The sequence below is a fragment of the Pinus tabuliformis genome, chromosome 4_1 (genome assembly GCF_031772625.1).
Source record: "Pinus tabuliformis cultivar Carrire ecotype Pingquan chromosome 4_1, CPIR1, whole genome shotgun sequence".
NCBI lineage: Eukaryota > Viridiplantae > Streptophyta > Pinopsida > Pinales > Pinaceae > Pinus > Pinus tabuliformis.
In genome coordinates this window covers 678190128-678216684 of record NC_142303.1, presented here as the reverse complement: position 1 = coordinate 678216684, position 26557 = coordinate 678190128, and the positions used below count along the sequence as shown (strand labels likewise).

The 26557-nt window shown below is 38.1% G+C and overlaps 1 protein-coding gene across 1 annotated transcript in view; it reads left to right on the top strand.

Moving 5' to 3' along the window:
• The window catches only part of LOC149177918 (calmodulin-binding transcription activator), a 340027-nt gene that overhangs the window by 83556 nt on the left and 229914 nt on the right, over positions 1 to 26557 (top strand). The window contains exon 3 of the mRNA XM_089421919.1: positions 12393 to 12508. Within this exon, the coding sequence (XP_089278045.1) occupies positions 12393 to 12508 (116 nt within the window). The remainder of the gene's footprint in view (positions 1 to 12392; positions 12509 to 26557) is intronic.

Here is a 26557-nt window from a genome sequence, read left to right as displayed (position 1 = left end):
GATTTATGGTATTGACAATGATGATGAAAAGATTAGGCATGCGTCCATGCAAATGGAAGGCGAAGCATATAATTGGTATATGTGGTGGAAGAAGACGACACTTGCTATCAGTTGGAAGAAATTCAAAAATGCATTCTTTAAGAGGTTCCAAGGTGTCAAGGAAGAAGAGTTCTTCTGAACACTCACCAGACTGCAACAAAAAGGAAATGTTGACGAATACATTCGAGAATGAGAAACTTTAGCTACACGAGTACCTGGATTATCAGAAACTTGTCTCATTCAGTCATAGATCACAGGACTTAAACCCCATATCCAGGCTGAGCTCGAGCTTCATGACATCACTTCTATAGAAGTAGCAAGATAAAAGGCAAAAGTTGCTAAAAAGAAGCACGAAAAGTTGCAGTGGCCAAAGGTTGAAAGAGTATATTCGAGACGAAGATTTCCTCTATCCGCGAACACAGATAACACAAAATATGTTCCACCACATCTTCGTGAAGGAGAAAAAACTAACGTGGAAATTCAAAGAATGAAAGAGGGCAAGTGCAAACGTTGTGGCGACAAATGGGACCCTAAACATAGATGTGTTAAAGGAAAAGAAACCAGGAACCTGTATAAATGTGAAGCAACTAATGATTCAGACAGTGAAGAATCAGACGTAGAAGAAATCGAAGATTCTCCAGAACCATATAATGAGAATATTCCGCAAGTGTCATTATCGAGCATGATAGGTATATCTCAGCCCTAAACATTAAAGTTAAAGGGACACATTAAAAAGAGCAACGCAATGGTTCTGATTGATACCGGAAGCACCCACAACTTTTTGGACTCAATTATGGCAAAAAGACTCAAGATTTTCACGATTCCCATGCCCAACATGAAGGTTATGGTAGCCGACGGTAAGAAAATTGAAAAAGTAGGGAAATGCCATAAAGTCAAATTACAGATTCAAGACTATAATCTAGAATCTCCGTTCTACACTGTATGTTAAAATTGGAAATTAGGGCCAAACTCCATGTGGATCACCTTATTTGTGATTACTGATATTTTTCCTAGATTCTTCTCATCGAGAGGTGTAGGATTGATCTAAAGATCATCCGATTCCGATAAGTATTTATGGAGATATGAATTTATTTTGACTATGGAAAAATTATCAAAGTCGGCCAGCAACTTATGTAGGCTCAGAAGCCCAACAGTCATGTCTATTCAACCTCAATGTTTTGCATATAAATACAAGGAGCTCTTTTCCTCATTTGGACACTTCACTCTCACACACATCTCTCTCTCTCCTGTGCAAAAAGAGTCTCTCTCTCTCTCTCACACGTGTGGATGAAAAGGAAGTCATCCTAGGGCAAAAAGGACGCAGAAACAGGACAGCAAGCATCTTTGACCAGCGTTGACCAGCGTTGACCCTCCAAGGAGTGCGGATTAGGTGTGGTTGCCTCTCCTAGGCAGGCTGCAATTTTTGGCACAAAAATCGAGGTGATCTGACCTCAGATTTGACCGGTATTGACTGCCCTAGTTTAGGGCTGCAGTCAACTTCAGAAATCTGCACTTTGACTGAACTTTTGGGGTTGTTCTAGGGCTGCTTCTTCAGGTTGTTCAAGGGCAAGTTGACTGGAAATTGACCAAGCATATTGGAGGTCAATTTTCACTCATTTGACTAAGTTTGACTTTGCTGATCTAGGGTTTGCTGCTGCTGATATAAAATTTCAAAAATCAGATTTTGTACTATTTCTCTCTGCTGAACTATTGAAGATAAAAGAAGATTTGATCAAAGGGTTTCCCCATATTGGGGTTTGTCCCTGGCTAGCCGCCACATCTTGTGTCTCTTGTCTTGGCTTGTTTTCTGTTGATCGTTTAATGTTCTATTTGCACTTTACTTTATGCACATGTGATTGCTAATCTGTGGATAATATTAAAGAAAATAAGTAAACTGCTCTAAGCATAGAACATACCATAATTTAACATGGTATCAGAGTTGAGGTGAAGACAAAGCCCAAGCAAGAGCAAGAGCAAGAGCAATCACCAAAGAGAAGGTTGGCAAGGCTATCTGAAAGAAATCATGGAGTCCTCAACACACTTCCCTGCTGAAGACAAACTCTGTGAGAAGTCTGACTACCACGGATGGAAGATGTCTCTCGATCTAACATTAGAAGAACAGGAAGTGTTGGACCATGTGAGAGGTAGAATTGTTGAGCCTCCATCAAATGCATCCGCTGCTACTAGGAACAAATGGACCAAGGGAGAAGTCAAAGCAAGGAAGATCATCCGGGACTCTATCGCCAAGCGTTTGGTGGCCTACTTTTCCGACCTGAACACCTCCAAGGAAATCTACGATAGACTGGTGAGTTTATCTAAAGTTAATGATGCAAATCAAGTCTTGTTTCTTAGAAGTAAGCTGAAGGAAATTAAGAAGGGAAAAGATGAGAGTATGCAAGCATACTTCTTAAGGATCACTGAGATCAAGAATGATCTCCTATCTATTGGGGAAGTAATTCCTGACAGGGAAATGACACTCACAACTCTTGGAGGACCACCATTCGAATGGTATGTATTCAGGACTACTCTCCTCAACAACAACGCAATTCCTGGATTCGAGGAATTAATGGCCAGATGCATCCAAGAAGAAACAAGGATGGAAGAACAAGAAATGCCCATACTTAAGGGTCATCCCTTTGCCTTTTCTTCTCGTACTAAAAGAAGAAACAATTCTGGGGCTAAATTCAAAGGAAAAGCTGGATCAAAGGGTGGAAGAAAAGGACATTGTTATAATTGCAATAAAATAGGTCACTATTCAAGGGAGTGCCCTGATAAAAGGGACTCTCACCGGGACGATGATAAAAATCCCTCTCAAGGCAATCAAAGGAATGACAGGACGAAAGGAAGAGGTAAAAGAAGTGCTGGAAATCAAGGAAGAGGACAACCATTCAAGAAGGCAAGAAATTCCAGGTATGAATCTAACACTGTGAACAATAAGCAAGATGAATATTATCTATCAACAGCTCTATCTACCAACAACTCTATCTACTATTGCTCCCCCGGACTCGCTGGGAAATTGACTTGTTGATAGTGGTGCCTCAAGGCACTTCACTGGTTATAAAGAAGCTCTCCATGATCTGATAGAGAAGGAAACCAACCTGGAAATTGTTCTTGGAGATAATACAAAATATCCCATGAAAGGCATTGGAAATGTCACTCTTCAATTGAATTAGGGAAATACAATTCATCTACAAGATGTGTTATATGTACCTGATCTCAAAAAGAACCTGGTGTACGTTTCGGCAATGGAAGACAAAGGCTACAAGGTGACCTTCAGCAATGGTAAGGTACGTGTATGGAAAAAGAATATTAAAGATGCTTTCACTCTTGGGTTTCGAGTTGATTCATTATATCAGGTCGGAGGAAGTCCGCTAGGTGTCATGTCTTGTGACACAACTCTTCAGTCCGAACTATGGCATCAGAGGTTTGCTCACCTTCATTATAAAGCTCTACCCGATGTAAGAAAGATGGTGATAGGGATGCTCGAATTCCGAGTAGAACAAGAAGGTGTATGTCCAGGATGTGCCGAAGGAAAGCTCAAAAGGGGACCATTTCCCTCAAGCCAAAGCAAGACCTTCGATATATTGCAATTGGTTCACTCAGACATATCAAGTATGATGCCTGTGAACTCCTTGGGAGGATATTCATATTATCTCACTTTTACAGATGATTATTCTCGCAAGTCTTGGATATACTTCTTGAAAAAGAAGGATCAAGTGTTCTCTTGGTTTCGACACTTCAAAGCCTTGATCGAAAATCAAACCGAGAAGAAGGTCAAGATCTTAAGAACTGATAATGGGACTGAATATGAATCCAATGAGTTTCATGACTTTTGTAAAGACGCTGGCATTAGAACGAGACTACTACACCATATACTCCTGAGCAAAATGGTGTGGCGGAAAGGAAGAATCGCACAAATGTGGAAGCTGTCCGTGCTATGCTCCATGATCAAAGACTTCCGAAGTTTCTATGCACCGAAGCTGCAAACGCCGTCGTATATGTACAAAACCGATGCCATCATCAAGCATTGGGTTCCAAGACTCTCGAAGAAATGTTCACTGGTAAGAAACTTGACATATCTCATTTTAGAATTTTTGGAAGCCCTGTATATTTTCATGTACCGAAGGAGAAAAGAAATAAATTGGGTGCATCTGGAAAGAAAGGAATCTTCGTGGGCTGTAGCGAAAATACTAAGGGCTATAGAATCTATGTAGCTGGTCAAAGGGAAGTCGAGATTAGTCATGATGTCACCTTTGACGAAGATATGGCTCTTAGCAAAGTAGACAATCTTCCTACTTTAAGGGGATCTAAAGAAGCTGACACTGGGGAACCAAAGGAAAAGGAAGATGAGACGATGCCCGATGTGGAAGAACTTATGGATCCTATTGATCCTCCTCCGCAAGAGCCTTCCTCTTCTAGGAAGAGGCCTTCATGGCTTAAGGGGACACTTGATGATGCTGAAGGACACATTGCACCCTGAGGAACCTTCTGTGAAAGTAAGAAGCCGAACAGGTATCAGGGATACCTGACCATCATGAGCACGATCATCCAAAATGAGCCTTCATCATTCACTGATGTCGTCAAGCATCAAGTATGGAAGGATGCTATGACCGAAGAATATGAGTCCATCATGAAAAACAATGTTTGGGATGTGGTCCCCCAATCTCTGGACAAAGGTGTTGTCACCTCAAAATGGCTTTACAAGATAAAGCATGCAGTTGATGGAAGTGCAAAAAAATATAAGGCTCGTTTTGTCGCTCGTGGCTTCTCCCAGAAGGAGGGTATAGACTATGACGAAATATTTGCCCCTGTTGCCCGATATACCACCATCCGCTCAATCATAGCCCTTGCTGCTTCGCAAGGATGGAATCTACATCAAATGGATGTCAAGACTGCATTCTTACATGGTTCGATCAAAGAGGAAGTCTATGTGGAGCAACACGAAGGATTTGAGATTCATAATCGAGAATCTCATGTGTGCAGGTTGAAGAAGGCCCTCCATGCGCTGAAGCAAGCACCTCGTGCATGGTATGAGAGGATTGATAGTTACTTGATGAAGCTGTGATTCACTAGGAGTGAAGCCGACCCTAACCTTTACTTTAAGGTTGAAGATGACAAGCCTCTAATGCTGGTGCTTTTAAGTCTAAAAAATTAAACAAAACTAAAATCCTAAATAAAATCTAAGTCTAAAGATTATTTTTCTATGTTTTTGAGAATTATATATATATATATATATATATATATATATTTTTATAAAATAAAATAAAACTAATTGCTAAACTAAAAAAAATGAAACTCAAAATTTATTTATTTATTTATTTTTTATTCAATTTTTTTTGTTTAATGATTTTATATATATATATATATATTTTATGTTTTTGTTTAAATAAAACAAGACTAATATTAAAATCTAAACTAAAACTAAAGTAAACAAAACTTAAAATTATTAAAATCTAATCTAAATTTAACACCTAAATCGATTCTAAATTATTTCTTTTCTTTTTCTTTTTTATTTTTATTTTTTATTTTATTGAAGTCCTAAATTAAAAGTTAATGAAACAAAAAATATACATACGTAACCCCAAATAAAATAAACAAATAAACCTAAAACTAAACAAAACTTAAATACAATTCTAAATAGAACGAATTAAAGAAAAATTCAAACTATAATTTACATTAAATGAAATTTAACCAAAATAAAATAAAAAAGAAATCAAACCTAAATCTAAACCTACCAAAATCTAAACTTACCATACGTATACATTTAAATTAAACGTGAGTTTGTTGTGCCGTAATGTGTGCAGGTTCTCGACGAGCTGACCGTGGAAATGACGCAGGAATGGCAGCGTTTTGAGTTCTGTTTGTTGCGTAAACACAAGAAGTAACCCACGTTTGTCTTGTTGTTTGCAGGTTTTGGCAGCGTGGGGCAATTCAACGCAGAAACACAAGAAGGAAACCCACATTTGTCTTGCTGTTTGCGGGTTTTTGCTTGCAGGTTTAAGAGGAGAAGGATGCGTGCGGATTTGGCAGGGATCAACAACGGATTGTAGGCAGCGTGCTGATGAGGGAAACAATGGAAGCAACGTGGAAGAATGGCTAGCTCGATGGTGGAAGCAAGAAATTACGCCGAGGAGAGCAGCAGCGTGAGAAAAGAGTTGAAGCTGCGGATGGAGATAAGGATTTGCTAGATGCCGGCAGCAAAATAAGAGCGGATGTATGATCTGACAGTGAAAACTGCGTGGAAAGACAGAGGGAACGTACAATGATGGAAAAATGTTGAAGCTGCCAGAGGGAAATGACAGCTGCTGCGTGGAGGATGAGGACTGATTGGCTTTGTACAACAGCGTAGATAGAATGGAGCTGATTGCCACAGGATAGCACGCTGAGTGGAAGGATTGACAGAGGTCCAAGGTGCGGATTTGGTTTGCAGATCCGTGGGGCTGTGTGATTTTACACAGCATAAATTTTTTTTCGAAATTTTTTAGTAAAATGAAACCCTGAGCAGCAAACAACTCTGATAAACCCTCAAATTTCCTCAAAAGATTTGAGAATCCATTAAATATTATCCCTGCTGGAAACCCTAAAAAAAATTCTCAAAGCCTGTACCTGCAACCTGCAATGACAAAGAACAGAAAACCCAAAAATAATATGTGCAAGAAACGAAACTGAAAACCCTAACTAAATAATTACAATATTCACAAACTACAGGCTCTAAAATAGCCAGATTTCTCGTTATGCCACATAAATATTTTCAGAATTTTAATTTAATGTGAGATGCTTCAGAAAAACCCTGCATGCATTCATAAAAAATTTCAGATGATAAGCCCGGGATTAAAACTGGCTGGGCTCTTTTAGAAAACGCAATCCAGGAGTTGTCTGGTTCAGCCGAGAACTTCCCCTAACGCCCGGTAAACTCAAAACTAAGATTTCCTACACAACTTAAAATCAACCATTAACATAGAGGGAGAAAACAATAATGAAATCCAGATCAATTGGAGATACCTGCCATTGTATTTCAGAATCTAAACTATTATTCAAACCCCAAAGATCAGACAAGATCCCTGTGCCTAAATCAATCTTCATCAAGCTACTATCAATGGCTGAAAATAAAATTATGCAGAAAAATAAATCATCTTATAGCACCTTCAGAAGAGTAACACCAGCAAGATTTCAACCCCAAAGTCTTTCTTTATTGCACAAAAATGACTACAAGAGAGCTTTCTTTAGCACCAGACTCTTAGATCAAATCTGATCTCAAATGACCCCTAGCACCCTATTTAAAGAAAAAATTCCCAACGGCTAGTTCGAGTGATCCATGTCAAACTAATCTCTTGTCTTGGCTTGTTTTCTGTTGATCGTTTAATGTTCTATCTGCACTTTACTTTATGCACATGTGATTGCTAATTTGTGGATAATATTAAAGAAAATAAGTAAACTGCTCTAAGTATAGAACATACCATAATTTAACACTGTACCATTAGGAGGAGTGGATGTGGTCCTAGGTATCCAATGGCTTCAAACCCTAGGGACTTACTCTGCCAACCATTAGAAGCAATTTATAAAATTTAAATGGGAAGGGAAAAAATACAAGTTATATGGGTTCCAGCGCCCTGAGAATCAAATTGTATCATCATCTCAGATGATGAAAATGATCTAGAAGGGAGCACCAACTTATTTAGTGCAGTGTCATCAATTAGAAATGCTAACTTCAATTATGATTTACGAAGAGTCCCCTGAAGTTCAAGAACTAATTCAAACACACGAAAAGGTGTTCCAAGGCCTTCCAATGAAGTTGCCTCCTAAAAGCGAAATCGAGCATAAAATCGAAGTCAAATCAGGATCAAATCCCATCAACATCAAACTGTATCAATATCCACATCATCAAAAAACCAAAATTGAAAGATTAGTCCAGGATCTTTTAAAATGTAGCATTATCACAAAAAGTAGAAGTCCGTATGCCGCTCCAGTTGTATTAGTTCGAAAGGAAGATGGATCATTCAGATTATGCGTCGATTATCGAGGATTAAACAAAATAACAATTAAAAACAAATTTCCAATCCCTTTTATCGATGAAATGTTGGATGAACTACATGGAGCTAAATACTTCTCAAAATTAGAATTAAGGTCAGGGTATTACCAAATCAGAATAAGGTTGGAAGACATAGCGAAAACTGCGTTCCGAACACATGAAGGCCATTACGAGTTTAAAGTAATGCCTTTTGGTGTAACTAATGCACCAACAACATTCCAAGCTACTATGAACGAGCTATTCCATCCATATCTAAGGAAGTTTGTGGTAGTGTTCTTTGATGACATTCTAATTTATAGTAAAACATGGCCAAAGCACCTACAACATTTGGAGCAAGTTCTTACTGTATTAGAAGAGCATCAGTTCTATGCCAAGAAGTCCAAATGCACTTTTGGGAAAGAAGAAGTAGAGTATCTTGGACATATAATATCCAAGGAAGGAGTAAAAGTAGATCCTAATAAGATCAAGGCTATAAGGGAATGGCCCAAACCAGTTAATATCTCCAAGCTAAGAGGATTCTTAGGATTGACCGGGTATTATCGAAGATTTATTAAAAACTATGCCCATATAACCACACCCCTAACGAACCTTCTAAAGAAGAACTCATTTCAATGGAATGATGAAGCAGAAAAGTGTTTTGAAGACTTGAAGGAAGTTATGTCTAATGCCCCTGTATTGGAAACTCCAGACTTCTCAAAACCATTTGTAATTGAGTGTGATGCTTCAGGGTTTGGTCACCCAATCACATTTGAAATTAGGAAGCTCAATAAGAAAGAATGTCTCAAGTCTACATACAACAAGGAAATGCTTGCTATTATGCACGCGTTAGCCAAGTGGAGACAATATCTCTTGGGAAGTAAGTTCTTAATACGAACAAATCATAATAGTCTTCAACATCTCCTCCAACAAAAAATGCTATCTACAGAACAACAAAAATGGATTGAAAAAATCGTTGCCTTCGACATGGATATATTACATAAGGAAGGGAAAGATAACATAGTAGTTGATGCTCTATCTAGGAAAGACGAAGAACCGTCATTACTTGCAGTTTTAGTTGTTGTTCCCGAATGGCTGAATGAGATTCGAAGTGAATATGCAAAAGATCTAGAAACAAGTGCTATAATCAATAACCTTCCTCAAAATTCAAAATTTGAATGGAAAAACAATATTCTATGGTACAAGGGAAGAATTTATCTGAGTTCAAATTCCAAATTTAAAGCCAAGATTCTCAAAGAGTCGCATGATTCACTGTTAGCTGGACATGTAGGATTCTTTAAAACCTACTATAATGCACGCCAATCATTTTTTGGAAGGGAATGAATAATGATATTCAAAATTATGTAGCAGAATGTGATAAATGCCAAAGGAATAAAAGTGAAAATATTATGACATCTGGACTATTTCATCCTTTAAATATCCCGAATCAGAATTGGGAGGAAATATCAATGAAATTTATCGAAGGTTTACCTGTGTCTGATGGTAAGGATAAAATTCTTGTAGTAGTCGACAAACTCACCAAGTATGCTCACTTTATTGGAATGAGGAAATCAGACTCAACAAAACAAATCGCTAAAATATTTTGAAAAAATGTTTACAAATTACATGGATTTCCCAAGGTCATTGTAAGCGATAGAGATGCCAAATTCAAGGGTAATTTTTGGAAGGAATTTTTTAAACATATAGGAACCTACCTCAACATGAGTTCAACCTACCATCCATAAACAGATGTCCAAATAGAGGTTGTCAATAAATGTCTAGAAACCTACCTACATTGTTATGCCATAGACAAACAAAATAAGTGGGCTCAGTGGTTACATCTCGCTGAATGCTGGTACAATTTTACTTAACACATATCAGCGAAAATGACTCCATTTCAAGCTTTGTACGGTTACGAACCTCTGAAATAGAAAGAATTTGCTATCATCGAGACGAAACTTCCAGCTGTTAAAGACCAGTTAGAAGAAACCCAAAAAATCATCCAAACTCTAAAAGAAAATCTAAATAATGCAAGAAATCGTATTAAGCAACAAGCTGACCGAAACAAAACAGATAGAGAATTTGAAGTTGGAGAATGGGTATTTGTTAAACTTCAGCCTTACAAACTATTGTCCTTAAAACAAAAGGGAAAAAACAAACTGGCACCAAGGTTTTATGGACCGTACCAGACCAACAAAAAGATCAGCCGAGTAGCATACAATTTAAGCCTTCTTGATAAAAGTCATATTCACAACGTTTTCCATGTATCCTGCCTTAAAAAGGCACTTGGCGAACATCAATTAGCACAAACAACACTTCCGACTTTAGATGACGAAGGAAGGGTCATTCTAGAACCAAAAGGTATTATCTCCATCAGGGAAAAAAATTGCGATCACGAGTAATCAAAGAATACCTGATCAAGTGGAAGGACTTACCAGAAGAAGAAGCTTCTTGGGAGATAGAAGCATTTCGTCAACAACACCCGTCGTTATGTATGCTTTGAGGACAAAGCATCTTTTCAAGAGGAAGGCAATGTTATATAAAAATTAATCAAATTATGAATTAATTAGGCAAAGGGCATGATCAAAGATCATGCCCATTCACTAAGAGGCACCCAAGGCTATATTTAAGCCAGGGCCTCCCACAATTGTAATCATCATTCAATCTATCTATATATATATTTATGAGTTTTAATGTTCCATGACACCACCACCTTCACTTAGACAGAGTGAGTGGGACTTAGAAGTAACATGGGCACCGATAGAGGATGTCAAAGTTTACTTCCTACTTCTTGTAGAGGACATTAGAGTCCAACACTAGCCCTAGGGCCTTCCTTCTTTAGAGGAAATGCCATTACCTTTTCCTATAAAAGGGGTAGAGGAAATCACTAGTTTATGTATCTAATTTCATTGTAGATGACTCATGATGATGAGATACATTTATTAAAATTTTTGTTGATATTTTGAGGTTGGGTCAAGACTTAGAATTCATTGTTGATGTGGGATGTAGCACTAGACATCTTATATATTAGTTCTGTTTTATATTTATGTCACGATGCATTTATTTGGTGTTGTCGTTGCCTTAGATGTTACAAAATTGAAAAGAATTAATATTTTTATATTTTTTTTTAAATTTTGCCTATGTTTGCGGAATTCTATTGATATTTTCCCGATTTTTATAATTTTTTGCTTTTCTGAACACTTGTTGACTTTATCCTAATGTCGATGCCAGCAACATTGGATAGGAATGTCTTTTTTCAACCCTTACACCCTTACAAAGTGGTTGATGATGTCACCACAGAGCTTTCCATAGGGTCCCATTAACCTAGGGCACTCTCAAGATGACATTCTCTAACAAGTCAGTAGGGATCGTATAGTTGATATCTAACATTATGAAGGAGAACAAGTTGGCTTAGGAGAACCCACGGTAGAAAAGAAGCTAGTAATGCAACCCTAACTGGTATCTTGCTCGACATTTTGTGGGGCTGTTAGAGTACTTGCTTTAGCTGTAGCCCCAATTTGCCCACTTTCTTTTCCCCGCTTAGGGAATTTTTGGATTGTTGTATTCCTTCTCTATTATTATACTTTTTATGACATTTTTAATGGCTAGGTGTCTATACACCATTGACATAACTTCTTTACTTTATTGTGGTTTACTTATTTTACTGTATTAGTATAAGAAAGTGTTGCTTTTGGTGCTCCTTTTGCTATTATTATTACATATTTGATCTCTAGTCTAGAGCTAGTTCAGTAGTGGTCATTATTTAACCTTTTTCCAGTATTCTTTCTTTTCTTAACAATTACCTATACCACTAGTTAGGTGTTTGATTAATTGGATATTGCCATTGGATACCTTTTGATCATCCAGGAACCTTAATGTAATTAGTTTCATATTTCATTTCTTTGTACATTTGGTACTTATTGGTTCCATTATAGATGAGTGGAGCTATATGTTGCTTATATGGGTCTCCGTTTGAGTAACTAAATTCAATGGAAATGTATTGGGCAGTTTTATGGTGGGAAGGTAGAGTATGAGGGAGGGGTATACTGTATTTGTGAAATAGAGTCCAGAAGTTAAGGACCGTGATGGATAAGTAAGGCATGGATTCTGCCCTTGCCCAACTGTTGTGATGCTTTAATATTTATTGACTACCTTTAGTGGGTTCCCTTTTCTTTTCATTTTGTATAAATTTTAGCTGCAAGTATCCTGCTAACATAATTATGGGTGATTTCCATCAATAGTGGATCATAAATAAAAAGAAAAAGGGACTTCATTTTGAATAAGTAATTTTTTAGAGTGTTTTCTTAATTTTTCTAATTGTGCTATCTAATTATTTGGTGCTCTTCAGGTGGTACCTTAATTCTCTTTGATCGAAAAGCATTACGAAATTTTCGGAAGGATGGCCATTCATGGCAAAAGAAAAAGGATGGTAAAACAGTGAAAGAAGCTCATGAACACCTTAAAGTAAGGACTTGTTTATTTTCTAAAGTTAGGAATCCAAGTATATATAATTCATGCATTGAGAGAATTCATTACATAAAATAACAAAATAAGATTGATGGTCAAACTTGTTATGCCATATCCTTTATACAAAATATTGTTATTTTGATCAAAATATTTGGAAAATAAATAAACACAAAAATCTCAGTTTTAGAGTGTATAGCATGCATGATATTTATTTAAGCTATATTTCTCAGTCTCCTACCTATTAGCAAAAGATTTGTCACCTATCTTGTTTCACAGTCTAATTTTTCATGTTACAGCTTTGGCACTGTAATAAAAGCACATATGGTCACAAAAGTCATAATGTGCTGATGAATTGTAGAAGGACGTCATAAAGTTAAGCTAGAAGGTTATTAGTATAAAATACTTATTAGAATGACGCTATTAGTGGGGGGTGAATATTTGCTTCCCTAATCACCGCATAGCTATGATCTCAATGTGTACTAGAGTCCTATAGAAATTTCGCAAATTGGACAATTCAGAAATTTCACCTCTTAAATAGAGGTTTCCCCATCTTTCAGCCTTAGGGCTGTTATGAAATATAAATAAAAAATAAGTGACAATGGACAATATTTCTCAAGGCAACTTAAGGGAAAAGATACCAAACTGTACCGATAAGTTTCAGCCATCTTGGGCAATCTTATCATGGGTAAAACAGATCTGAAAATCACTCATGACAGCTGTAATACAGCAGTGAATCTGCTCTATCTTCTTCAATATAAATGTTAAATCACTTAACGATTGAGGCCTTAACTTTTGTCAAATCAGCAAGACATACTAGTGCTGAAAATTACAAAACCTTGAAGAAGTAGATGTCTGAAAATAAAATGTGCAACAGTGCAACTACACAAGTATTGGACAACTGAAAACTTCATATATGCATAAATATGAAGTTCATGTACATACCATAGCCTTATCCCAAGGTCAGTACAATCCACTAGCTCTCTGAAACCTGAACCAGGGAAAGAATAAAAGCCGTACCTCACACTAGGTAGCTCAAAAAATCTTGCACCGTACAAGTATGTCTTTTAAGGAAAAGACATCTCCTCTCCTTGTTTCTTCAACAGGTACGACCTATGGTTTCATATTAAAACCCTAACCTCCAGGTGTCCAAGGGATGAAAACCTAACCATATTATTCAAGATGCTCCAAAAAGGGTGAAGAAACCCTAGCAAATCAAATAGAAGAAACAATAAGATAATTAGATAAGATAATTATATCAATGTCCAACAAATGACCACAAAAGTTGGTCAATGGGATTGCTGAGTACAATGATGTCAATACGAGTAGGATTTAGGAGTACCAAATGGTCTCTTATATGAAGAACAAGAAATAAAGTAGAAACATAATGTCTATATGCTAAAACATGGAAAATCCTCGGCTCCAAGTGCAGGTGGCTACTGTTGTCGCTCAAATTGTACAAGCGATATGTGACAACGATCAGGTTGGGGGTTGTCACTCTAATCCCCAACCTCTCCTTTCTAGTTGTCTCCCTACAACAAGCTATGGGGGGTAGTCTCTATGAAATGTGAAGATGAGAGACTTGTTGGCAACCGACAAGTCCGAGAGACACCACTAAATAGCCTAGCAACTTGGTTAAATTGACGAGTTAAATGATTTGATTAGATTATCGTGGAAAACTAGTGCCTTAAATGGAGTCAACTACTTGCTTAAGATAGATTATTTACCAAGTTACAGGATGAACAATTGTTGCTTAAGGATGCTTCACTATCCTAAATGGGATGCAAATTCTACAATCTAAGTGAGATGCAAAATCTTGGTTTATTTTAAATTATATGCCAATCTAGGTGTACCCTTCTTCTCAACTATTTTGAATCTAGTCTCTAGAGTAGGTTGTGAGAGAGAAACCAAGGGGAAGCAAGCTAGGGCTTGATTAACGATCCCTCCCCTTGGGTTCTAACCATTCGATGCCTCCGGCACCGCAGAGACTATGGTTCTGACGACTGTAAGGTCACCGTGTTAACCAGTGGGCCTATCTCTCTATCGACCAAGCTTATGCTTGGAAGTTAATTAATTAATGCAAGAGGCTAGTCCTAAGATGCAAATGCAAGATATGAGCGAATTCTTTTAAGGTGAAATTATTTAATTTCTTAATTACTTGAAGACAAGATACAATGATTTTCAATTAAGAATAATGAAGTACTGAAATAACAAATAAATGGCAATGTCTACCACAATAGAAAGTGCTCAAATTCAACGGTGCCAGAAAATGTTGCCGATAATACCAAAAGACAATTGGTTAAGAGATAAACAAGACCAAATGGACAAGATCAATGCTCCTTAACACAATTAACAATCTTCAAGATTATAACAATGAATTACCAATATTCCAATTAGCGCCGCCTTATCACAAAATTCGATTCAGGTGCTTTAAGAGTGACTTAGGTTGTTAATCCACAAGAGCTATTTAATGCAACAATGAACAATGTATCCACTTATCCAAGAATGATAATAACAATGAGCAACAAGAGCACTAATGACAATGTCAATTGGAGCAAGTAGCTAATCTCATTAAACAATCATCAAATCAATTAGAGCACTTATGTGTGTTAATGCAAGAGTGCAAATAAATGCCAATGATGCAGAAATGCAATATGGATCAGCCAAGAGACATATGATTGCAGCAATAAGAAAATCACCCAATTGCTCAATTAAACACTTATCCAAGATCTAAAGGATGCAGGAAACAAGAGCTAAGTGGAATTAGATGACTTTCAACACTTTTTCCAACCACTGTAATTTTTATATCAGACCTTATGCAGTAAATTTCAGACTTTAAATTATTATTTCAGCCTTCAAAAAATGATCAAATATGCCAAGAAATATAAGCCCAATGAGTGCAAGTGACAATATAATGATGAAATATGATTACCAATGAGTTATTAGACCACTGTTATTCAATTTTATCACTGTTGTAAGTGTTTTTATGTGGTTGTAGCAAACATATCAGATCTGAAATTAACCCAACAGTCCACAAGAAATTCACTTATATGCACTCAAATTGACCCAGGCTTAATTCTCAATACCTTAGGTGAGTTGTTAGGGGAATTTAGGCTTATTAAAAATGTGTTTAGGCCTTGAATATGCTGCTGTCATAAAATACTTCAGAATTTAAAATTAGGACAGTGATGACACTAGAGGGTTGGAGAGGAAACCAAGAAGCCTTATGGCCTTGTAGGTGGCTAGAGAGTCTTCCAATGGAATTGAGAACCTACAATCACCAAGTTAGCTCTAAAATTGCTGCAAAACCAAATGTTAGAGGTGAAAAATTCAAAGCAATGACTGAATAATGGTGGAATGAGGGCTAGAATGATAGGCTAGGGCTACTAAACCCCAACAATAGGGCTAGAATTGGCAAATGAAAGGTTGGAAAGGGAAAACAAGGGCAAAGATGAGGGAAAAGAGGCCTTAGAAGGCCATGACAAGGTAAACCAAGCCCCTAAGGGCTGATGTCAAGCCCAAGCGGCTGATGTCGGGCAAAGAGAGGCCCTTTTAGGGCATGTGACTAAGGGCTAGGCCCCTTAGGGGCTGTGGCTAAGGAAAAAGCGCAGGGCCGAGTGCCCAAGGCCCTACGACCAGGCAAAAGAAGGGAGTCGAGGCCCCTTGAGGGCTGGACGACTAGGTTAGAGGAGGCTGAGGCCCTTAGGAGGCCATGACCAACCCTAAAAGGCTGCGACCAAGGAAAGAGGAGGGCTGAGGGTCCTAGGAGGCTCCTAGGCCTCATGACTAGGCCAAAAATGGAGGACTGCTAAGCCTTAGGACCTAATTTTTTTTTCAAACCCTTGCACACACAAAAAATCGCCACTGATCATTGCAAAATGTCAAATGACTTCCTTTCTTAGGCTGAACATTGAGATTGGAGGAAGCTGGGAGGCTAAATCTTGTTGAAGAAAAGTGTAACTAGGTTTGGTCATCATAAATGTACTTATTCAAGAAAAGAAATATTATTTTATAATATATGTCAATGAGTTTCTTGCTCATTGAAGTAGGTCTAGCACATGTCAAAGTGCTTTAGGTGAGTCAAATAGCCAAAAGGAAATGTTGAAGGCCTTAAGGGCATGTTACACCATGTATAAATATGTATTAAAGTTAAAGGGAAAACCTCCAAGCAAAGTCAAGCCCACTCCTATGTTATGGCACCATCAAGAATCTCCTTCAAGCATGCTACACCACCATGGGAACTATCCGAAGTCTGCTGAACAAATCAGCCACCAAACTGCACTCAAAGTTGGCCTACAATTAAGAGGACTAGTTGGCCTTCTAGTCGACCTAAATGGAGGGACAATCCTCTATTTATAGAGGCTGTCCACTCCAAATAGAACGCACTACTTGAGCTCTGAAATCCGCAAGGAAAAGAGGAGAAGAGGAATGAAGGAAGCCGAGGAAAAGGGTCTACAAGGTGCAGCAAAGTAAGAAGAAAGGACAACGAAGGTAAAGGATTGTCTTCTAGGGTAAACACAGTCACACGTGCGAGGAAATGAAGGATAGTCTGCGGCCATATCAACAGTAAGATCACAACTCTATATTTCTCCTTGTTTGGGCTAGTAACTAGGCCTACAAGGCCTCCTACTCCAGCATGGAAGAAAGACACGTAAAGCGAAGAAGAGAAGGGCAGACAATACCCAACAATCCTCCCACATGTGTGAGAAACTAGGGCAGTAGAACAACAGAACAATCATACACTCAAGAAAGATTTCGGTTGGTCAAAGTTGAAGTATACTTGAGCAAGGATAGAAGAGGAACATCTCATATAGAAGGCTCACTTAAAAAAGGTCTATCTCTAGACAAGATTCATAATAAGAGAACGAAGTGCCGGAAGGAGGACGAAGTGCCAAAGAACAAAGTGCCGGAAGAAGTGCAAGGGAATAAGGTGCAGAAAGAAGGAAGGACTTGACTTGTGCTTGGAGAATACTCTTGTCAGGGGTCTAGGGTTTGGCATTGATCAATAGAAGCTTCAATAAGAGAAATTCACTAAAGGGTTTTCCTCTCAAGAGAAGAGAGGTTTTGGCCCTGGTAGAGAACCAATATCTTGTGTTCTTGTTCTTATGTTTTAGTAGCAGTTTGATGAATTACCCACATGCATTAATAATAATAAGAAGAAGATTAAGCTAACAAGAAAAGTAAAAAGACTCCACAAATTGTTATCAAGTAACGAAGAATCACATTACACCATATTTGCCCTAGATTCTTCAACAAATCTTATCCTCAAGTGCCTAGATCAACCTGCCTTGAGCTATCGCCTGCAAAAAATGAATCAAAGAATGCCAAACCCCAAATATATATGCAAAATTATAAAGGCCCAAAAATATAAATCCCCAAATGGTGCAAAATAAAGTGGGTTAGGAAATAATTTACAATTTATTTACAAATGTACAATATTTACAAAATAATAATTTCGGAGAAATATTTTTTGAATAATTAGCAATCGATGAATTAATTTCGAAAAATAGATATTGGCCAAAACCCTCCTGTAAAATCAATTACCACAACGAAATCTCAGAGCCCAAACATAGTCGACTCTTTCCCACAGTCTGTGAACTTTGAGCCCAAGGGCTAGCGTACCTGTAAATCTCTATAATTTTCCTGAAAGTAAAACTGTTAGATCATATGGTGAATCAAATCACCTAAGATAACATGTATCAATAGAATGTTTTTAACACTGACAAATGAAATAACAATTATTTAATACCACAGATCAGTAGAAGAAGAATACCATGAACTGAACCCCAAAGTTTTTCTATTATGATAAAATAATGTTCGCAACAGAGCAATATTTCAATACCAACATTCAAGAATTACATCATCCAAAGATCATATCATCAAAAGATATCAAATAGAAGCTTAATAGCTTCTTTATATAGAGAAACCCCTCCAAGTGGAAAATAACAACTAGTTGGCTTGATCCTCATCAAAATAATCTCAGCCGTTGAAAATAGCTTGATTATCTTTTAATCTCCACCGTAAAATTTTTAATTTTAAGGAAAAAATCGAATTTTTCTTAAAACCCACTTTTAATTAATCTAAAAATTAATATTTTGGATTAATTTCCTCAAAAAATTGACTGACTTAATGAGCCATCCTTGCCTCACTTTGAACCCTAGTATAAACACATCAATCACAAGTGAGGTATTTTGGAAGTTTTGATCTTAGGCATTCATCATTATTGTATATTCCTAAGCTCGAGGTTATCCTTCATAGGTCTTTCTTGGGGTGCCTTTCAAATTTTCTTTAAGCATTTGAACCATTAATTGAGCCTCTTCTTTGATTGGGCCTTGGAAATCACATTATACCTTGCCATTGATCCTACCATCCAAGTGATATCCTCCATACGGAGACACTCCTCCTGTCGGTGAAAGTCCGTAAAGAGCAGGGGACATCGACTGAGGTGACAATGGGTCCTTGTCCTGTTGTTGCCATTTGGTCTAGTAGTTGTCCGTTAGGTACTCCTTCTAGGGCCCCTGCTAGGTTGAGACGTGTGTCTTGTTTCCCTTATGACATCATTGACACATTGTTCTTGGCGACTCCATTGGAAGAATGAAGCCCTAGTTCTTCAATTGAACTTGAAAGTTAAATGCTTGTAGGGTGAAACAAGCATCTATCAAGGCATCTAGATACACCCTGGCGACTCCATTTTGATCCTAAATGCAAAATATGAAAAAATGTTGCTTGTGAAAAAGAGAGTGCTCAATGTTTATGGTCAAGGTTTATCAATCTCCATGTTGATTGCAAATTTGTTGCATTTGTAGTAAATGCCCTACAAAATTGCTAACAAATTATTACAGGCATATTAATGATTGGACAAATTTGAATCCAATGTTGAGAACGTCAAAAAGCGGTCGATCAAGTTTTTTTTAAATTGGGCCAAATTTTTAATTTTAAAGGGGGGCTGAACATTTATTTTGTTTAAAACCCAAAGCCAGGCAAGGTAAAGGGCCAGATTTTTATTTGGCCAGATTATAAAAGAGGCGAAATATTATTGCATTGCTTCAAGAGAGCCATTTCTCTTAATTTTATGAAGACCGAGAATTATTTCAAATGTCAACTTTACAATTGGTAAACCATGCGTGATTATTTTGCGTAAAGGCTGAATTTCTTTGAAGGCTGTCTTCCTTTCTCTAGATCAGAAGGTCAAGCACGAGTTTTGGCGAATGAACGAATTTGAGTCGAAGATGAGTCATCTGAGGAATTAATCAAAGGCCGACTCTTTGTTTTATGAAGCCAAGATTGTGATCACTGCTCAGAACAGAATCTCTGATGCAAGCCACGAGCGAAGTTTTGAGCCAACATTGTTATTCAATGAAATAATTGTTTTTTTGGCTTAGGATTAATTTTGTGACGACAATTTTTATTGTGAAGGCCGTAAAATAGGGACACAGTGAGACCAAGATATACGATTCAATGGGTCGAAGCCTTTAGTGGACAGAGATCGGATCCTTCATCGTGTGGGCAGAAATTGCATTTGAAGTCGAGTCATTCTGCTATTTTGTGCCAGAGACAAGTTCTTAATTGCAAGAGAGGCTGTCGTTTCATGTAGCAGAATTTGAAGCCCAATTCTCATTTGTCGAAGTTATACACAAAATCTTTGTGGAAGCCGAACCGGTTGGTGGAAGCCGAAAGTCATCATACTGTGGGGATCAATTTGGAAGGCCGAATCCATAGCTATTGTTCTGGCGAAGCTCTCTTCAATTCTGGGCGTGTTCCTAAGATTGGAATCGCAGAAAATTAGAAGGTTGAGACTTACAACCTTGAAGGAAATCGATTTTATCTGTTGAGGACCATATTGCTGCTCCCAATGAATCAAGGGTCTTAGGATGGTTCAAAAATTCTATCGACACGAGTTTTCTAGAGGCTGAGCCATATGCAAAGAAGAGGCAGAGACCTTTAAGTGGGTTTATGAAGACAAATTGTTATTTACATAATAAAGACCGTTTACTAATTTGAAGTATTTTGCATGCATGTAGCAACTCTTTCCATGGAGGCCAAATCCTTCGATCATCCGAGGGAACAAGCGACAGTTTCCAGGCAAGTATAAATTGTTTGTGCATTAGACTAAAAAGAGAACCTGCATTGTTTCACATTCTATTCTCGCTGTTTGCTTCATGTCTTGGGATCCAAACTTTGCTTCATTGTAACCAAAAATTGAAACTGTCAACTCACATGAATTGCTTATCAAGGAAAACTACCCAATTTGTATATTGCAAAAAGCTTTCATACCATGCTTGTATAAACCTCTATGTACTTATTGCTATTTATATGGTGTAATGAAGTTTGTAACATAGGTACATCACTGACAAATTGATAAAGGGCTACTGTTAGGGTATGTCTTTGTAATGAATAGTCATAGTTGAGTTGGGTTTGAGTATAGAGAGCATGTACGCTGCTTAAAATATGTATGGTTGAGTGCCATATTGCTATATATTTTGTACTTCTATTAATATAACAAAGAATGATGTGTGTAATGCAACTGGAGTCTGTCAAGGGCATAGGTTTATTCATGGTGTATGTTATCGGTCAATGTCGAAAATGTATGGTTGAAAGAGTTGTATTGCTGTCATTAGAGTGGTCTTGTTGCATCTAAGTTTGATGAGCTAGGGTGATATATAGTCACAACAATTGAATGCACTTATAGACACAAACATTGAATGTAAAAGTTGATGCTAGGGTTTTATAGTATTATTGCTGAGTAGAACTATTGTGACAATTGAATTGCGGAGAGTTAGTCATAAAGGTTGAATGTATTGAGTTAGTTGGTCATATCATTATAATATTATTGTATACTTCTGTTGTCAATTCTTGTAGGAGTTAGCATGGATGAAACCTTCACAAAATCCCTTAATAGAATAGCAACAACAATCAACAGATCCTTTTACAAGGGAATAGTTACCTTGCTATAACAAGTGCAGCCATAGGAAGAACATTAGATGGGGCCCAAAATCTATGCACTTGGGACAAATTTGAGTTTCATGGGGGTTACAGTAAAAGCCCTTCTCAAGTTGGAAAAACTTGCTTCACTCCTTTCCAAGGTGGATCCATCAGATGGGAAGAAATTTATCTGGGCTCTAAAACTAGCCATGCTTGCCTTGGTACAACACAAGTATTTGGAGCACCCTTGTGAAGGGGTCAAACTTCCGGTTGCCGCTTGTCTCAGTAATATCATGGTGCTAACTGCTCCTTTATCCCCTTACAGTGATGGCATTATGAGGAGAGTCTTCAAATACTGGAAACCTTTCAGGACTTGGATAACAGTGAGGGTCCTACCTATGGGAAGAAGCTGGAAATTCTAGAGATCATGGCCATGGTTAGAACATATAACATCATGTTTGATTTGGAGTGTGATGACCTGATTCTCCAAATGTTCCAATGCTTCCTCAGCATTAGCAAGCATCATCCTGACACAGTCATAACACATATACAATCCATTTTGTCATGTATGGGAGGCTGTGAAGCCATTTGCGGGGAGTTGTGGTCTAGATTGTTGGCCATTTCGAGGAAGAAACAATTGTTCTCACCTGCTGCTCATGAACTAGCTGAGAGCCCGGTTAAGTAGAATATTAAACTGCTCAGAAGACAATTGACAAAGGAGGAGTTGAGGAGGATTTGTGGTGACCAACCATGTAGTAAGAATGAGCTAAGGAGAAAGGGTATTTTCTTCATCTGCAAGGAACCCTGGGGGCCTAACCACTCATGTTTGGGTGACACCAAGGAGATGACAGGGGTAGATCAGGAGGAGATTCCTTCTAACTTTAGGACGAGGATTCTTCTTCTACAGTTGAGTCCATGGGTTTTTCTAAGGAGCATGATCAGTCATATGGAGTTGTTGACAACAACTCTGGTATGCATCTATGTGAGATGGAGGAGTATGATGAGCAATAGATTGTTCCCATAGGGGAAGACGATAAGGGAGTAGATTGGCAAGATAAGGGATTGGTGATTCAACATGTAGAGCACATAGAGGAGTATGACTCAGCTAAGGAGGATGATATGCACAGTATGCATGATGAGTCGTTTGTGGAGAGCTAGCCCATGATAGAGGAGGAGGAGCAACCATCCTTTGGACCAATCATTGATGAGGAGCAGACAAATGCGCAAGTAACTGGTAGAGCTACAGTACTTTTAGGCAACAACCCTCTCCAGGAGTACATAGACAGGGCTTGCAACACAACTTGCCCACTTTTGCCCATTATAGGGAGGGGCAGGATTTCATAGAAAAATCTTGTTGATTGACCAGGCAAAGCAGCATGAGTTGAGCGTGGACCATCATTAGCTTAGTAGACTTGTTCCCTACACAGGTGTCCATGCTTTGGATTGGCGAGAGATCATGAGTTGGTGTTCTATTGATGGAGTATCATTCTTAGTCAGGGGCACAATACAACAAGAGCCCTTAGATGAGAGAGTTATTGCATGTTTCAGTGGGCAATGGGATGTTGACCGACAGTTCATCAGCATTCCAGTAGCACTAGCCCAACATCAACAGAGTGGGGTTGATCTCGGCCTATGCCATGTTCAAAAGTGTAACTAGGTTCGGTCTTCATAATGGCATGTGTGATTGTGATTTTTATGTAATTGATGTAAAGAAGAAAAATAAAATGATTGTATGCTTGACTCATGGGTTTCACGATCAAGGGTTTTATTTTTAGATGGCTCCCATTGTGAGCCTTTAGGATTTGTCATCTAGTCATAAAAGTCAAAGAGAGTCAATGTCATGTATGAAGAACCCTTCTTGGGCATGCTACAAATGTATACAAGTCAATAGAATGGGCTAGTAGCCCTCCAAAGACAAGCACAAGTTCTCCTCTTCAAGTTGGCCTCTAGATGAAGTGAAGAACTCATGTCGGCTTCACCTTATGGAGACACACCTATTCATATACACGTCGGCTTATTTATATAGACAAACCACTATATATATGTGTGAAGGGTCTTCCAATTTCCACAAAAGACAAGTTTAGATATCTCTCTGAAATTTCGGGTGGACAGTTAAGTGACAAGTTCGGATATCAGTTCGGTGAAGAAGCTCAGATAAGGTACATGATTGCAGAGGCAAGTTCGTTGAAGGAGCTCGAATAAGGATACATGATTGCAGAGATAAGTTCGGTGTTATCTCACAGTCAAGGAGTTTGAGTTTTACCTCTGAGATTCAGATAACAATTACAGTGACAAATTCAGCATTACGACAGTTTCGAGCCACCATAGCAAGAAGAGTTTGAAGGTCTCACAATTCGGTATCATTACAGTTTGATGCTACCACAATGAGAAGGGTTTGATGCCTCACAGCTTCGGTGCCATTATAGTTCAATATTACATAATGAGAAAGTCTCTATACTACCACAGAGAAAGGGTCACAGCCAGTAAAGAGATCTCGGTGTCATGTCAGTGACAAAGTCTCGGTGATGATGATATCTCGGTGCTAAGGAGGTCGAAGTGGAAGAGAAGTCAAGACGAAGAAAAGAGCAGAAGATTGATAGTCAAGAGAACTAGTGTCTTGGTCTTGGAGTGGCAAATAGGTCAAGGGTCTTGGTCTTGGTATTCGTCAATTGGAATCTCTATAAGAAGAATTTGTGTGGGTTTTCCTCTCAAAGAGTGAGAGGTTTTGGCCCTAGCTCATAGCCTACATTCTATGTCTCTTGTCTATTTATGTTCATGCATTGGTAGCTGTTTGATGAAGAAGAACACTAATAACTTAAGAAAAGAAGATCCTAATCTAAAGTTGTAAAAAGCACTCACAAGCAGTTACTAATTGAAGAGAAATCACCTAATACTTGATGCCCTAGATTTCTCAACATGGTATCAGAGCTAAGGTGACTAAGTCAAGGAAGGGCATCTTATCAAGGGACACTCAAGGATCGAATCTTGAGAAAGACACCAAAGCAAGTTGAAGGATATCAAAGTCGAGATCTACATCAAAGTATCAAACCCTAGATCAAAGAAGAAGTCTACATCAACAAAAGTTTTGGATCCTCTAGTCATCATCAAAAGACCACAAAGACCCTCATCAAGTTGAAGAGATCTACAAAGCAAGGTAGCTCGAAGTATAGACATCCGAGAGAAGCACTTCAAGGACAAAGATCACATCATCTTGGAGAAAGTCGAAACCCTAGAAGCATTTCTGGGATCTACACTCATTCACCACCGAAGAAGTCGAAGTATCTTGAAGGCTAGTTATCCAAAGAAGGCTAAAGGCATTGTCATCATCTTCAAAAGGCTATAAGGCAAGTTCCCTCTCATTGAAGCAAGGACCTCCTTATCCTTTAAAAAAGATCATCCGAGGAAGCATCAGATCATCCTCATCAATCACCATCAACAAAGCGAGCTAGATCAAAAAGGTGTTGTCATCATAAAAGGGGCAATCTCCTTTTATTAAAGAAGGGATTTCATTTGGAAGAAGATCATCCAAAAAGGGCACTAATACATCTTCGTCAACCACCATCAAAGGGATCAAGTTGAAGATTTCATCTTCACTTGTCAAGTAAGTATCTTTTATTCTATAATCTAATCTAGTAAAATGACTTTGTTTTGCAAGGAGATCTATAGGCTGGTTGGGTCATCGAACTTCCTTGCATGGAAAAGGAGGATAGCCATAGTCCTCGAAGAAAGTAAAGTCTTTGATCATATCAATGGAAAAGTCTTCAAACCATCCGAAGGTTAAGCATTATCTGAATACATGGAAAGGGATCAAAGGGCTCAAGGGATTCTTATGAAATCAGTCAAAGGTCCCTTCATTCCCTATATAGCAAGGTTATAGACATCAAAAGAGATATATGATAAGCTAGTAGAACTATTCTCTGAAGATATGATAAGAAAGGTTGTATCACTTAGATTTGATCTACACAAATTGAAGGTATCAAAGGATGAAGTGATATCTTCATAATATCTCAACTGCAAGGTCTGGGAGAGATGATATCGAATAAGGAGATAATCCTCATTGTTCTAAATGCACTAACTGATGAACAAGGTAACAAATGTCTATGAGGATAAGAAAGCTATCCCATTCAACAACTTGTGGTTTCTATGCAAGATAGAAGAAGACAGGTTGAGGGAAAAAAGTACTCGGACGTTTGTCGAAAGGAAAGAAGAACATAACTAAGATTCAATGCTATGAGCATTACAGGAAAGATTGTCCTAAGCTCAAGAAGGGCAATGACAAAGAAGATAGAGAAGAAGTCCACTTCACCGAAGAAGTGGAGGAAGCTGAAAGAAGGAAGTCCAAGGAAGACGAAAAGCATTAGAAGTAAGAGCTCGTGACATCACCATAGGAAACATGAAGGATGTTTATGACAATCAACTATGAAGGATATAGCTCTTGGGAACCTCACTGAAAGCTGAAGTGACACTTGTGGGAAAAATGAAGAAGTCATCCAGGACAAGTCTCATCATACATCAGGAAACATCTGTTGGATATGGACATGCGAGATCCTCAAGATTCTCTGATGGAATCTTCATTGGAAGGTTCATTGATCTAGAGAAGAAGCAAGTGTTTAATTAGGAACCCCAACTTGTGGAATCCATGGGATGATGTTATGATGACATAAGAGATGAAGCATATCAAGGGGTTAAAGCTCCTTTCAATCAAGGAAGCTGCTGAAAGAAACCTAGATGACCTAAAGGTAAATGAGGTATGTATGCTTGTATTCGATATTATAAAGTCATGTTGAATGGTTGCAGGTAACATGGTCATTGCTTTATCTTGAGAAGCATGATCAAAGGAGATGAATCTCCTCCTATGAAAGGATGCTGGAAGGCATGGGTCACACACTAGATGAAATCAACATTATATATCCTCATATGGAATATGAGGTGATTGACTGTAATTGGAAGAACTCTGATTGGAATTTCCTGGGAATGTCATGTCAGGATCAACTTCATAGGGTGTCTGGTATATAGACAGTGGAGCATCAGCTCATATGACAGGGATTAGAGAATATTTCTCTAGCTACGAGGAGGAGCAGGTGGACTTCCAGATTACAATGGGAAACAAAATGAAGTGTACTCCTG